This window comes from Notolepis coatsorum (genome assembly GCF_963971535.1).
Source record: "Notolepis coatsorum genome assembly, chromosome: 18".
NCBI classification, from domain to species: Eukaryota; Metazoa; Chordata; class Actinopteri; order Aulopiformes; family Paralepididae; genus Notolepis; species Notolepis coatsorum.
Genome location: NC_140182.1, coordinates 70,095,666 through 70,111,624, shown reverse-complemented (window position 1 = coordinate 70,111,624; position 15,959 = coordinate 70,095,666). Strand labels below are relative to the sequence as shown.

The 15,959-nt window shown below is 43.1% G+C and overlaps 1 protein-coding gene across 1 annotated transcript in view; it reads left to right on the top strand.

Moving 5' to 3' along the window:
- The window catches only part of LOC311245383 (insulin-like growth factor 1 receptor), a gene marked incomplete at its 3' end in the record, with an annotated part of 52,207 nt that overhangs the window by 19,867 nt on the left and 16,381 nt on the right, over nucleotides 1-15,959 (top strand). The window contains exon 2 of the mRNA XM_084335225.1: nucleotides 739-1,302. Coding sequence (XP_084191351.1) covers nucleotides 739-1,302 — 564 coding nt within the window. The remainder of the gene's footprint in view (nucleotides 1-738; nucleotides 1,303-15,959) is intronic.

The following is a 15,959-nucleotide window of genomic DNA, read 5'->3' as shown; positions in this document are numbered from 1 at the left end:
CCGGCACGGGACAATAACCTTTTGTACATACTACTGTAAGAAGAGTTAAACACGGCACCCAGGCCCGGGACAAAAAAAGATCTTCCCCAGCCTTTTCTTATGTATTTATTTATATATATAATCTTGGAGAGGATTCTCACAGGAGATATATTTGGCCTTGTTTACAGCGTCGTTATGAAGGCTTGTTATCCATGTGCCGTCTGTTGTTTCTCACTGTACATGACGTAACATGTTGGTAGGAAAACCCACTAACCTCACCACCTTTTCGTGGAAAACAAGTATTCATAGGAGTACCTATGTAACCATCTTAAGGGCTGTACACATTTTCTTTTATACAGAAGTTACAACTGTATAATTAATGCAGCGTTTCTATAGACTCGTGTGTACCTTTGTTTACACTTCTCATATTTCTCATATTTTTATATTCACACAGTTTACACAGTTTATTTTCTCCTCATATTTTTATATTCAGATCCAATTGTATCGCCTATGTTTATGTCTTTCTACTATTACCCTGCCCATACCTGTACCTCCCCTCCCCCCTCCCCAAAGCTGCTATGACGCTTGAATTTCCCCAAGGGGATCAACAAAAGAATATCTTATCTTATCTTATTCCGTGATTGCGGGATGGAGAATGTTAACTCTCTCTCTCTCTCTCTCTCTCTCTCTCTCTCTCTCTCTCTCTCTCTCTCTCTCTCTCTCTCTCTCTCTCTCTTTCTCTCTCCCCCCCCTCCCCAGTCTGCGGTCCGAGCATCGACATCCGCAATGAGATCAGCGAGTTCAAGCGTCTGGAGAACTGCACGGTGGTGGAGGGCTACCTGCAGATCCTCCTCATCTCCCACAAGACCAACAACTTCAACCAGGAGCTCTTCCGCTCTCTCAGCTTCCCCAAGCTGACCGTCATCACCGACTACCTGCTGCTGTTCCGCGTCTCGGGCCTCGACAGCCTCAGCACGCTCTTTCCCAACCTCAGCGTCATCCGCGGGCGCAACCTCTTCTACAACTACGCCCTGGTGATCTTCGAGATGACCAGCCTGAAGGACATCGGCCTGTACCACCTGCGCAACATCACCCGGGGCGCCATCAGGATCGAGAAGAACCCCGAGCTGTGCTACCTGGACTCGGTGGACTGGTCGCTCATCATGGACGCCGAGTTCAACAACTTCGTCAGTGGGAATAAGCAGTCAAAGGAGTGCGGGGACGTCTGCCCCGGCATCATGGAGGACGACCCCCTCTGCGAGCGGACCATGTTCAACGACAACTACGACTACCGCTGCTGGACGTCCAGCCATTGTCAGAAAGGTAAGCGGACAAGCTGGGAGTGCAGAGTGTCTCGGAAGAGACCCGAACAGGCCCGGAGGAAGGGGATTCCCCAGGGCTTTTTATGGGTCTCAGTCTCTAGGCAGGGGGGTCTCAGTCTCTAGGCAGGTGGGTCTCAGTCTCTAGGCAGGTGGGTCTCAGTCTCTAGGCAGGTGGGTCTCAGTCTCTAGGCAGGTGGTTCTCAGTCTATAGGCAGGGGGTCTCAGTCTCTAGGCAGGTGGGTCTCAGTCTCTAGGCAGGTGGGTCTCAGTCTCTAGGCAGGTGGGTCTCAGTCTCTAGGCAGGTGGTTCTCAGTCTCTCAAATTGTGCGTTTCGGACGGATTCCACGAATCTCTGCAGTGTTTTCCCCTTGTTTCCGTCCCGGCGCTAGGATTGTTTCCGTCCCGGCTCTAGGATTGTTTCCGTCCCGGCTCTAGGATTGTTTCCATCCCGGCTCTAGGATTGTTTCCGTCCCGGCTCTAGGATTGTTTCCATCCCGGCTCTAGGATTGTTTCCGTCCCGGCTCTAGGATTGTTTCCGTCCCGGCTCTAGGATTGTTTCCGTCCCGGCTCTAGGATTGTTTCCGTCCCGGCTCTAGGATTGTTTCCGTCCCAGCTCTAGGATTGTCCACAGGCCCAAATGCTTCCTCTGTGTTCATTATAGAGACCTTGGGTCTCATTCTCCAAAATGTTTCAAAGAGTTCTTTTGGAAGACTTATCTTGGAACCACTGAGACAGAATCAATGACAAGTTCACTCTGAGTCGCGTACGTGCTGGTAATATGTCTTAAGTGGCTGAAACGGTCGCACCTGTGACAAGATCTGGTACCTGCTTGGCGAATGTGATTCTGTCTTAAACTCAAAAGCGCGTTCCCGTTCAGGTCATTTGCATACAAAACAACGCCTCCAGAGCTCCTTATAAGGCAACTAGTGACGCAGCTGTGTGAAAATGGAATGGCGGAAGTGCTTTGCGAGTCTTGCGACCCATCAAAACTAGATTAGATGAATGTATTGGCATCATATAAGCTCGCGGTACACCTGCCACAGCGCGCGCGCACACACACACACACACACACACGCGTACAGTACTGTATATGAATGAATGAATGAAATATAATATATATAGCCTACTACGGCGTAATGAATGAACGCGCAGTATGGCTTGTTATTCCATTAATGACTTGTTTCATTAGGATTTGGTAGATGCTGTATGTGTGCTCTGCCTATACGTACAGTATAGGTACAGTCTGTATACAGAGCATGTGTATAGTGCTGGATCCTAATGAAACAGGTAACTGGAATATATTAAGCCTATACTGTTCATTCATTAGACACGTAGGCGCACACAAGACTTGTTATGGAATATTAATGCAGTCTATTTCCACCGATTAGCTTTAGTTCTTATTTATGTATTTATCCACTGTCATTTCAGTGTTGGTGTATAGGCTATATAGTGTATTTCAATATAAGTTTAATTGATTAATGATATATTCGAAGGAATGCAGGTTTATAGCTATATCAACCCCCTCCAATGTACAGTATATGACCAAGTATGGTTTTGTCAATATTCCAATGTACAGTTTTGCTTGTACAGTGTCCCCCACCCACCCCTCCTACCCAACCTCCTCCAACAGTTTCTACGTCAAATGTACTCTCTTTTCTGGACTCTTTTTGTATCACAAACAGTACTGTATTTGCAAATCTGGTATGTCATAAATGTATAGATGTAGCAGTACTGTCTATCTGTATGTCGTGTGTGTCATATATGTTATGATGAATTGAAAATTGTAGATGGGAGGCCGAGTCTGTCTAAAGTGAACTTGATTGATCCATGTTGGCAGACTACACAATTCTTTGTGTGTGATATCTAGTTATTATGTTGAGTCAAAATACGTTTGTTGGCCAGCCGTCTGTTGGTCATCGGTGTTCGTAATCTTACATTTAAATTAAATGTTTGCTCATGCATATCTTTGGACACCTCTAGCTGATAAACCAATCAGGATACAGAAACGGGATTTCGGGACCCCAAAATTGTCAACAAGAACAACGGAGAATGGATCTGACTGGAACGCTAGCTGATTATACACAACATGAGACAGTAAATACTATTGTAATAAAACGTTCAAAATTATGTTCAATTTGTGTATTGTTTTGTTACTATATAAGATTGTATTTCGCACTGTATTAACCATAACGACGTCACAGATGAGCTTTAGATGGTTAACGTGATATTAACATTAGATCCGACGGTCCGACCTAAATACTATTGTAATAAAACGTTCAAAACTATGTTCAACTTGTGTTTTGTTTCTTACTATAAGATTGTATTTCGCAAGCCATACCGACGTCAGGTGAGCTTGCTATCCATTAGATGGATAACGTGATATTAACGTTAGATCTAACCGACCACAATTTGATTCGAAATGTATTACATACCTCACTTTGTTGGTCTCTCTCTGGTCTGCATCCCCTTAACAATTGTGTGTATTGAGCTGTACTGTATTGTACCCATTCTGCAATCTGTTAACCGTTTTCAATCAATGTCAGACGTCCTCTCTATAAAAAAAACGATTGAATTGCTCAGAATTTAAAATGATGTCCCCAATAGGACATAATAATATTAATATTATTCCCCAGTATGACACAATAAACACAGAATGAATGCTACCAAAGAGAATGCTATATGCAATTTGTGTATAAAGTGTGTATTAATCCTGTAACATGAGTCAAGGTCAGATCTAGCCTGGCATAGAGAACAGAATGTTGATTTTTTGATGTTCAAGTTTCTTTATTAGTTGTCATACAGAAGTACAGAATACTTTTATATAAAATGCTTCTTTCTGTTTTGCTCCAGAGATTGTGCTAGATAAAAATAGATAAGTATAAAATAGAAGTCAAGTACGTAGACAAGTGTTCAATATATACATACAATGTACAATGCAGAGTAGAAAAGTAACTGAGTTACAATACAATATACTATACAGTACAATGCAGAAATGGGATGAGGTACAATTTACAGTAAGGTGTAATGAGGTATGGGTTGTAGTGCAAATTCTTTGCCAATAAATATAAAGTGTGTTTAGGTGTTCTAAAGTGGGTGCTGCAGTGAGTTGTTTGTTTAAAGTGAGTGTGTGCGTGTGGATGTGTGTGCTGTGAGTGCATTTGATGGTTGTTACATAGTGTTATTGTCATTTGTATGTGTGTAATGTGTAACTAGTACAGTGAGAAGGCATTTGGCGATTTCTTTAAACAACGTCTCCTAACAGATGAGGTGGACTTCCATGCTCCTGTAAAAAAGATGAAACTCAAAACCTTCAAGGACACAGCAACATCAAGTGTTACCAAGGTGAGAGGCAAGGAGATGGCCCTGAAAGCAGACCGAGACCTCTTCGCCAGGCTTATAGTGGTGGGAACAGTCAGGAAGATTGACATCGGGGAAATGTTAGTCTACAGTCTGGGACCCTTCCCTGCAGCCATAGCGAACATGGATGGCTCTATGGTGAAAACTGATAAAACCAAGTTAATGCACTTTCTCGAGGGATCAGTAAATCCACCCGCCACAGTTGAAGTCCCTGATGGCTCAACCTGGGTGTGTGATGCAATGGCTCTGATACAGGCAATGAAACCTCAGGATACATTTGGAAGATTTGCAAACAGCGTACTATTGAACCTCATCAACCCAGCCAAAGCAAGTAAATCCAAAGTGGTGCATTTTGTCCCCGACACGTACAAAACACTGAGCATAAAGAACGCAGAGAGAAACCGACGAGCAGCAAGAGGATGTCAGCTGACTACAATATATTCAGCTGACCAGAAAACACCAAAACAATGGTCCAAGTTCTTAGCTTGTGGCGAAAACAAAGAAAACCTACAGCAATTTCTATTTGAGACATGGTCAAAATCCAGCAAAGAGGTAATGCAAGACATCACATTGATAGTTGGACATGGGTCTGAGTGCCATGTCATCAGAGTCAACAGCAGTGGCACAGGGGTGGAGGTGTTACCACTACAAACACTGTTCTCAATACAGGAGGAAGCAGACACCCGACTATTGCTTCACTGTGCTCATGCCTCTCAATACAGTTCCCATGTGGTGATCAGCAGTCCAGAGATTTCTTCGAGATTGACTGGATGTCACTTCCTCCAGCCCCAGTCGCAATCCTGGAACTTGTATACTGCTCCTGCAAAAAAACACAATGCATGAAGGGGCGATGCACATGCAAATCAAACAACCTACCATGTACAGACATGTGTCTGTGTTTGGACTGTCAGAACACTGTATCCTAAGTTTTCACTGGAGTTTTTTTCTTCTTTTTTTCATATATTTTATTTCTTTTTTGGAAGATAGGCACAGGTACAGGCATACAATGCACATTGTTGGTTCCAGCTATCTATTGTTTGATAGTTTGCACCATTTAATCTAGCTGTAGAAAGCTCCATTGTTACAACATCAGCTAATAACTGTTTCCAGTGATTAAAGGGCAGAGAATGTGGAGCTTGCCATCAAAGCGGCAATTTTTTTTTCAGCAGTACTTCCTGCCAGCCAAATCGTCTCTGAACAATACTTAAAGCTAAAGAATCATCATCATTAAGGAGCAGTAATTTGGGACAACAGGGAATATGTTTTTGTAATACATGTTACTGTTAAAATAAATAACATGTTATTTTCACACTTGTTATTGTGTTATAAATGTTGATTGATTGATTGATTGAAAACGTTATTAACAGATTACAGAATGGGTACAGTACAGTACAGCTCAATACACACAAATGTTAATGGGATGCAGACCAGAGAAAGACTTTCATCTTGTTTACATCAGGGTCCCCTATTTTCAATTCATCATAACATATTACATACATGACATACAGATAGACAGTAAACAACAGCACAGGGACCATCCAATATCAAACTATTGTTAATTGTTATATTGGAAGAGTATATTTATGAGACAGTATATTTGTACATATGTAACGGTTGTGACAACGTCAAATTTCTAACGTCACAGGCAACAACACAGACCGCTATTACCATAGTGTAACACACAGCAAGAATGTGAAACAAGTTACTATTATTAGTATTGGGTTAGAGTTGTTTGATTTACACTAACGTAATGTTAGATTGCTATCTGAGAAAGTTAAAATGCTAACGTAACGTTAGTCTTTGTGAGCTGGCTACAACATTTTCCAATGTGTAATCGGACGTCAAAACGGACTGCATATAAACTGCTGATGACTCATAACTTCCTATCACGTTTGAATAATGCTGTAAAGTTAAGTAAAAATGCATTTCAATAGTAATAGTAATGAATTGAGAGCTTACCGAATGCAGAGCTATCCAGTCTTGTCAACAGACGAGTAGCAATATTTACTTCCTGGTTCCAGGGCTTGAAGAATGTCATTGGGAGAAATCAAGTCACCTGACGTTGTAACGCGTTTTGATTGGTTCCGCAGCAACGCCCCTTTTCACAAACGTAGGTAGTTTTTATCTTATCAACACATTAATTTTCATAAAGATATGGCCCAAAAACCGTTGCCAACAAACGGAAATGTGTTATTATAGTATATTATGTAGTTCATATTACAATAACATATACTCTGTAAAACCAGATCAATCATTTCATTAACGGAAGCCTCTAGAGACCTTCGGCCTCCCATCTAATTGGGGACCCTGATGTAAACAAGACGAAAGTCTTTCTCTGGTCTGCATCCCCTTAACAATTGTATGTAATTGAGCTGTGCTGTACTGTACTGTACCCATTCTGCAATCTGTTAATAAAGTTTTCAATCAATCAATCAATCAAACAAAGGTCTGTCCCATTGTATACCAATCAATGGGATACATTGCATGTTGACCTGCATTCTTTCAAATGTATATAATTAATCATTAAAACAGATGTGTAACAAATAAGAAATACAAATTCCACAGAAGGCATTCAATAATTATTATTTTCAATCATTTCACAATAATTGCATAATTGTGTTTGAATATCTGAGTAATTAAAGTAATTATAAATTTGTCCAAAATAGCTGGTTCAGATATGGTTAAGCAGCTGCCCTGTGATCAGATGAATCCATATTATTAATTTTTCCGACATCAAATGCGTAATTTCTTATCATACAAATATTGTCATATTTATTTTAATTATGATTAAGTAATTAATTCCAAGGAGGCCTGTAGCGTTAACATGAAGGAATCACTATGAAAACACAGTCTGTCAAGTTAATACAATTTTCAATTAGTCAATCAATCATAAGAGTGCTCCTCAGCACTCTTAAATCTGCTCTCAGCCACGCTCAAATCTGATCTCAGGAAAACTTGGGGACTCGCGCTCCCAGCCCTAATATGTCTTAAATGGGCAGAAATCTGCCTAAGAGGACATTTTTGGTTGTAAATTCGTTCGGGAATGAGACCCCTTGTCTTTAGATCAGGCTATTTGTGGAGCGAGGGACAGCCTGCAACATACAGCACCGGGTATTAGAAAGACATACTCAGTCGAGGTTAGCGCCGCTCTGCCAAGAAACTAGCTTGTCTACCTGTCTGGACCGTGCAGGTTAAATATTTGTCTTAGGGACTATTTACAATTCATGGAAAGGAGTGGAGGAATTTCTAGGAGGGTCATCCTTTTTATTTATTTATTTTTTCAATTTTATTTTATTTAAGCCCACGGGTAGGGTCAGGTATTTTCTAAAACAGTTCAGGGGACCGGGTCAGGTAATTTATACACAATGAAATGTGGATATTAGATTAGATTAGATTAGATTCAAATGTATTGTCATGACTCATTATACAGCACAAGTACAGTAAAACAAAACAAAGTTTGGCATCCAGCCAGAGTGCAAATGTAACAGTAAAGTGCAATAGTAATGTGCAATGTACAATGTACATATATAAATGAGCACTACTGAGTAACAGTGCTAATCAGATGTATGTACAGAATTGTAGTATTGTACAGTGATACAGGTATAAAGACACTATGGTAGTAAGTCATAGTGACCAGCAGCGTAACTAATAAGAGTAGGTAAGGGATATGTACAGATATGTATTATCTACAGATAAAAAGGATTATATACAGGTGTATTCAGACAGATATAGATATATATTTGCAGTAAATATAAAAAAAATAATATATATACGGTATATACAGCACTATTGTATGCTATCATACACAGTTATATGGGTATTTCTCATCACGCTGGTCTGAATTCAGTGCTGCATATTCCATCACCTCTATTCAGTCTCCTCAGTCATCGTTGGTAACAGATCTGAGACCAGTAGAGGCATCAGAAATGGGAGTACAACTAGGCCAGCTGTCGTGGGCCCATTTATCTTGTGCGCTAAAGGGCAGTTGTGCACAGGCCTACGTCATTTGTCTTGCAGGGAATCTTCCCATAAAATCCACACAATGGCGGTTTAGGTGTCTGGATCTCTTTGGTGTTTGTTTGTATTATTCTGTGTTTTATGTGGATGTTGTGCACATTCTGTTGCGTATCATTTGAATGTTTTGGAGATATGAATAATTTGAAGTTAATTAGGTTCACTAAGGGGCAGCTGATATCATAGTGACAGCATGTGCTATAGGTTTATCTATTGGATTTGGTCTCCATCAGCTAAGGGAAACTCATTCTCATCTTTCAAGGCTGCAGTCACGATTGATGCCATTGTCTTTATTAGAGGTCCAAATGCCTTCATAAACTGCTCATAGTAAATAATACACAGTCCCGTATCTTATCTTGGTTGATGAAAGGGTTAGTACTTCAATTCAACAAAGGTAAATAACAACTATTAAAGGGGCACTTCAAATGCTGATTTATTTTGCACATAATCTCACACACATCCAAAAACTCAAAACAGTTTTGCACACATTCATTTAGTTTGCCAGTTATTGCGAATAAATTAGTTTGAATATGGCCACCAGTGATGTCCTCGGGGACATTGGAACCTTGTGTTTAGTTAATTACAGCACCATGAAATGATGTAGATTAAAGAAATAGCAATACCTTGTCTTGACTGCTACCTTATCATTTAATTGAGCTGTAATTAATACAACACAATGATTCAATGTCCACAATGACATCACTGGTGGCCACATTCAAACTAATTTACTCTCAATAAACTAAATGAATGTGCAAAACTGTCTGGAATTTCTTGGACGTGTGTGTGAGATTATGGGCAAAACTATTTCTTTTTTGGTGAAGTGCCCCTTTTTTAGAATCAATTTCATGGTACTTTATTTTCAGTAATTTGTTAATCATTTGTTAAAAATAGCAACGGTTCTTAGTTCATGCAATACCTTCTTATCTTAGTTTTAACTTAAGACGGCTTATATAAGCTGTGTGTGTGTGTGTGTGTGTGTGTGTGTGGGGGGGGGGGTAGTAGAACAACATTTTGTTGTTTTCTTGTGCCAGTACCCTGACGAGGGCATGTGGCTGGTTTTAACTGGAACAATAAGCAATAAGGAACATTATTTTTAGAACATCGGCCTCCAAGAGTAGCTGAATTCTTCTCCCCTACTTGTGCCCGTTTGTGCAAATGTTGATGAAGTTTACGCGGAGGTGATATCAGTGCCACGGTGTAGGTCAAGTAGGCTCCTGGCCTCCACTGTTTGTTTGTTTTGTCTAGACTGGGAAATACTGTGGAGCTTAATAGAGACTGGGCGCCTGCCTCTCTCTCTCTCTCTCTCTCTCTCTCTCTCTCTCTCTCTCTCTCTCTCTCTCTCTCTCTCTCTCTCTCTCTCTCTCTCTTTCTCTCTCTCCCTCTCCCTCTCTCTCTCTCTCACTCTCCCTATGGAGACAACTTTCTGCCGCGTCTCAGTGGTCCGAATCAAAGGTATTCAGATGCATGTTTTTGCTTGGTGAAGGAGAATAATTATAATATAATAATGCAGGACCTCTTTAGAGAGAGGTCTTTATTCGTGAAGGAGAATGAGGTCGACCTTGACTTTGGAGGAGCTGGCAAAAAGAAAACACGGACTCCCACTCCCTGCTTGTCGTCAGCTCCCCGTCTCCTCTCCTCGACGGTGGGAAAATGTCTCCTTGGCCCCCATGTCTATTGAGGACCTGTGTGCAGCTCCCATGGTCAGCTGGTACTCTCAAACACCCCCCCCCCCCAAGGGCCCTCCAAACAAATAGGGGAAATCAACCCTCCGTTCCGTTAGTCACCACTTCTGTTTCTATAGGCTATAGCTATGGTGTTTACTGTTGTGCTTTTGTTTTTCCTTGCGAGCACTATTTAGTTGAGTGATGACTTTCAAAGGCTCTCTGCTGGAGCTTCCTGTGTGTGTTGCTACTGGTTCAGTAAAAGCATTTGACTTGACTTGACCGGAGCCGGACCCCGTGCTACTTTGTCCATTGAATGGAAAGATTTGTTTTGCTGTGAGAAATGTTAGCTGTGAGAAACGGTGAACAATTAGAATAGTTACAAAAGAGTAGGCACCGCCTACTCTCACAAAATGACCGCTGGGAAAATGATTGTTGATAAAAAAAACTCATAGTGGAATACCGTTGAATTTAACTAGATGGCTTACAAAATGGCTACATGTTTGAGGAAGTTATTATCTGTAGTTTTGAATATATCAATTTCAGATCACATTCTTCCCCCGGCAAAATGGATGTAGCATATATAGCATTTTAATGGCTAGCGTTTTCAAAGAACGAAACCCTTTGTTGTTTTATAGTGTCAGAATTAAGAGGCAGAATATAAGAGGGTATGTTTGATGTAGTCAAGCTCTCTCTCTCTCTCTCTCTCTCTCTCCGAGGCCCAGGCTGAGGTCAGGGTAAATGTATTCACCCAGAGGGCCTTGAGGTCTCAAGGCTGTAGATAAAGGCTTTCAGGGAGCAGAGAGAACCAAGGAGAAACTGATGTAATAATAAGACAGAGTGAAGGTTGGTGGTAGTATTGACACAACTAGCCTATATAATGTCTGTTAATATTCAGAGCTTGAAGCAGAGATGCGATTTCCCCTGTTTGTCTCACTCTCCCTCTCTCTCTCTCTCTCTCTTTGAAGGATGTGTCTACCTCTCTCCCTCCCGCTTCAGATACCCCCCCCCAACCTCCCTCCTCCCTTCTGCATAATTGCCTTGTTTTTCTCCAGTACAGATGTTCCTTCAAGGGCATGCAGTGGTTTTCTAGTCAATACGGACCAGTCTCCTCTTTAATTACCGTGCATGAGGAGGGAGTGCTGTCTGCCTGGTGCCTACTAGTACTCTAGCCTAGCCTCTGGGGCTTCTGGGGCCGTATGGAACACAACAACTCCTTCCATATAGAGGCTTGTTTGCCTACCGTACGGGCCGAGGGAGACAACACACGAACCAGAGCAGCGGCGTCAGGCGGGGTCTACATTAAACTGTCGCCCGGTCTCCCTTGCGGAGGCGGACGTGAATTCAGGCAGGGTAAGCCAGGTTAATACTCGACCTGTGGCCGGGGAGTGGGGAGTGACTGTGTAGGGAAGTGGAGATTGGAGCAGAGGTTCTGGGTGCTTTTTAGTGGCAGGCAGTGATGCGTGGAGAGGCCCTAACGGAGGAGGATCCGTGTGGGGGAGGAGGGGAGGCGCTGAGGGGAAATGTCAGAGAAATGTCAAGTATACGAGCACAACGGCGAGCTCTCGCTAACACGCCTGGCCTGGAGGGTTTGAAAAACACAGCCCAACCAGTTCCTCCCCTCCTTCTCTCCTCGACCTCTTCTGTCTTCACTCCCGTCCTCCCTCGTCCTTCTCGTCCCTCCTTTGATTTCCTTTCTTCTTCACACCCCACCGTCTCTCCATCTCTTTCCCTCCTTTGTTTCCTCGTTCCCTCCGGATTTTCTCTTTTTATTGCTCTCCTCGATAGTTTTACGGGTGGTTTCTTCTTCCCGCTCTTATCAGGGGGGGGGGGGGGGGGGCTGTGAACAGCTCTGGCCGTGAGATATCTCCCGACTGTTTACTCGTCGAAGCCATCGTCTCATCACTCCGGTGGCGGCCGGCCTGCTTGTTTCTGGCTCGGCCTCGGCCCCCGTAATACATCGCGTGCTGTTTGCTTTGAGTTTGTGGGTCCCGTGACTAAAAGTGCGCTCTCTGGCCTGCTTCAAACAGGCCCCTCAGGTCTCTGTGTTCCAGACAGGCACCACCGCTTCCCCAAAAAACAGGCCAGAGGCCCTCGCAGACAGGCAGGGGAACGGGGGGGGGGGGGGGGGGGGGGCAGACCGCCCCGTACTGCAGTCCCATGGCAGGTCCCTCTTCACAGCTCCGAGGGACACTTGCCCGTCCGTACATAGCTCACATGGCTCCTTTATGTGTTGGGAGTATCAGCTTACCGTATTATCAGCCTCGCAGAAACTCTGGTTACATATTCAGTTTCTCCACCGCTGCCATTTATGGACGTATGAACAACGTGTTCCAAATGTTGCAGACTGATGGTGATTGGCAAATGTCTGTCTGTGCCTATGACATGTTTTTTTTTGGCAAATCCTAATGTTAATTACTGCAACCCTACCTGTCTGTGCCTCGATACAGTCCCTGTAATCCTATCTTCAAGAGGGGAATACACCTTTCTATGAATGTTTGAGCGTCGTGAGCAGCGGTACTTCAGGGTGACGGACGAGCCGAGAGAGAGAGAGAGAGGAGAGAGGCCTTACCGTGCCGTGCCACGCCATACAGAGTCTGAGCCCCGTGTGTCCCTGTACTGAACCCAGCAGAGGAAAAGCATTAGGATGCTTGGCAGCTTTGGCAGAGCTCCCCACTGGCCAGGAAGACTTTTTGCATTTGATAATCTGTTTACTCCCGCGATGCCAGAGACTCACTTGATACCGCCGCTCTGAGCGCTCTGACCCCGAGCCCGACGTAAGGGAGGGAAAGGGCCTTTCTGGAGGACAACCTTGCAGGGTCAAGTAGGTTCAGAGACAGGCAGACTGGTAGGGTGGGGTACCTTCACATTTGAACCGCTACCAGTACCGGTTCCCAATGGTAAATTATTTCGGTACTTAACTCTCTCTGTAATAACAAAAGATTTAATTTCTGTTGTACATATTTTTTAAGTCCAAATCTCTCAATTTCAACATTGTTATTTATTTAGAACATTTTGTTATTTATTGTTGCATGATCATGTATTATGTTTTTACATTTAAAAATGATCTGGCCATTCTTGATAAATATTTCCAAACTCCTCTGACCTCGTCTGGTGTTTCTAAAGACCCAAGAGACGGGACAGTAATAGTGTGTGGAGAAGACTCCCTCTTGTCTAGTATATTACGCTCTTATACTAAACATGTAAAGGTACCGGAATTTGGTACCGATTGATCTAGCGTGAATCTGCACTCAGTAGTACTGATGTAATTTGGTCGTACAAATACAGAGTTATGTACCCAACCCCACAGACTGGACCCTTTACAACAACCTCTGTCTTCGCCATAGAGCGCATGTGATTTTATAGTATATAGTAAATGTAAGTATATTTGTGCGAGCCAGCTATGTAGTCTTAGATTTTATAACTTCCATGATGTGACCCAGAGAATTGCAGATCATGTAAACAATAATATCATAAAGTTATCTCCATTTTCACCTTTTTTCCCCCCTGGTTAGCTTTACTAATTTGGCTCACTGAGAAATTGCTGACAAGAAAATACATAAATGAATCATAAAGGAAATGTATTGCGTATTGATTTACAGAAGTAAGATAAGATAAGATAATTCTTTATTGATCCCCTTGGGGAAATTCGGGTGTCAAAGCAGCATGGGGGGGGGGGGGGGGACAGGGTGGGGGTACTTCCTAGCTGGTACTTCTGGTTCACAAGGTTATACTCGGAGTGATCTAACTGTAAGAATTCAAGTTATCTTTATTTATTCATAAAAAAGTTAATACATTTGAATAATGTTCCCAATGTACACCAGCTAGAAACTATATTTGAATGTTTTACTTCAGGTATAACTATAGTATCAGTAATATAGTCTGGGTATGTTGAACTGGATGGAGGGTGTCTGCCCCTTTAAGCCAGTATATAAGGTAGGCATTCCTGTTGGCTTAGTCATTGCAGTTCTGAGGGGATACAGAGGGGAAAATGCAGGCTGTACACACTGACACTATTCGCCAGCAGCACGTACACAGAGACTGTTTGTGGGGAGTGAATAGTGGCAGGACTGTGATGGTGATATCAATGTGAGTGAGCTACTATTTTCATATGCGAGTGTTTGTTTGTTTGTTTGTGTGTGTGTGTGTGTGTGTGTGTGTGTGTGTGTGTGTGTGTGTGTGGAGGGGGGGGGGGTTAGAGTCAGTCAAGGTGGGCTTTTGTCATAATCATTTGTCTGTAGTTTTCGTTTAACCCTTTCACTACCACACTACAGAAGATTAACCCCTTCACTACCCCACTGCAAAGGTTAACACTTTCACTACCACACTACAGAAGGTTAACCCTTTCACCACCACACCACAAATGGTTAACACTTTCACTACCACACTACATAAGGTTAATCCTTTCACTACCACACTACAGAAGGTTAACCCGCTCACTACCACACTACATAATGTTAACCCTTTCACTACCACACTGCAAAGGGTTAAAACTTTCACTACCACACTACATACGGTTAACCCTTTCACTACCACATTACAGAAGGTTAACCCTTTCACTACCACACCACAAAGGGTTAACACTTTCACTACTGCACTACAGAAGGTTAACCCCTTCACTACCACACTACAGAAGGTTAACCCCTTCACGACCACACTACAAAGGGCTAACCCCTCACTACCACACTACAAAGAGTTAACGCTTTAACCGTCTGTAGTGTGGCACAGAAAGGGTTAACCTTGGTGCGGTAGTGAAAGGGTTAACCAGCATAATCCCAGACCTTTGCCAGGACATACAAGGACGCTTTTCAATATTTAATGGCTTTTTCTCTGAGGCTTATGGAGGGGCTGTGGTGAGGGACAGTAAGCAGGCTCCAGTTCCAGTCCTGGAGAGTCCCATTCTTTCCTGGGGGGTGCGGTCTGCCTGGTGGTGGTGGCCACTCAATGTGCATCTTTTCCACAAGGCCTGCCCCCCCCCCCCCCCCCCCCCCACTCTGTTCTGTACGGGCAGCGTGCCAGCGTGTGTGTGCCAGAGAGATGGCACTCATGTTAATCAGACTCACGCACACACGCCCTCCAGCAACCCCCACACTGAAGACGGCATGGCTAGATCCATCATCTCCTCCTCCACTTCTCTCTCTCTCTCTCTCTCTCTCTCTCTCTCTCTCTCTCTCTCTCTCTCTCTCTCTCTGCAGCTCACCCCCTGGGTCACCATGGCTCACCGCCATGCTGTTACTGTGCCGTAGGGCCCAACAGCGTATTGAAGTTACATTGATATCACAACATGAAAGAACACAATATCTGCTGCTGGGCTATTTCTCTTCAAAGAAGTTAAAATATACACAATCAGTGTGTGAATGACAATCATCTGGTCTACACAGCTCCCACTGTCCCAGAAACACTATATCGTGTGAGATTAGTCAGTGGGAGGTCCAACCAGAGGTGCTCTCTCAATTTCGATTAGATAGATTAGATTAGTTTAGATTATAATCAAATGCATTGTCATCATACAGCACAAGTACAGTACAACGGAAATAAGTTTGGCATTCAACCAGAGTGCAAATGAGGCAGGCCTTGTAGAAATGAGTTACTCTGTCTATTCTATTTGACTCTTTTTATTATTGTC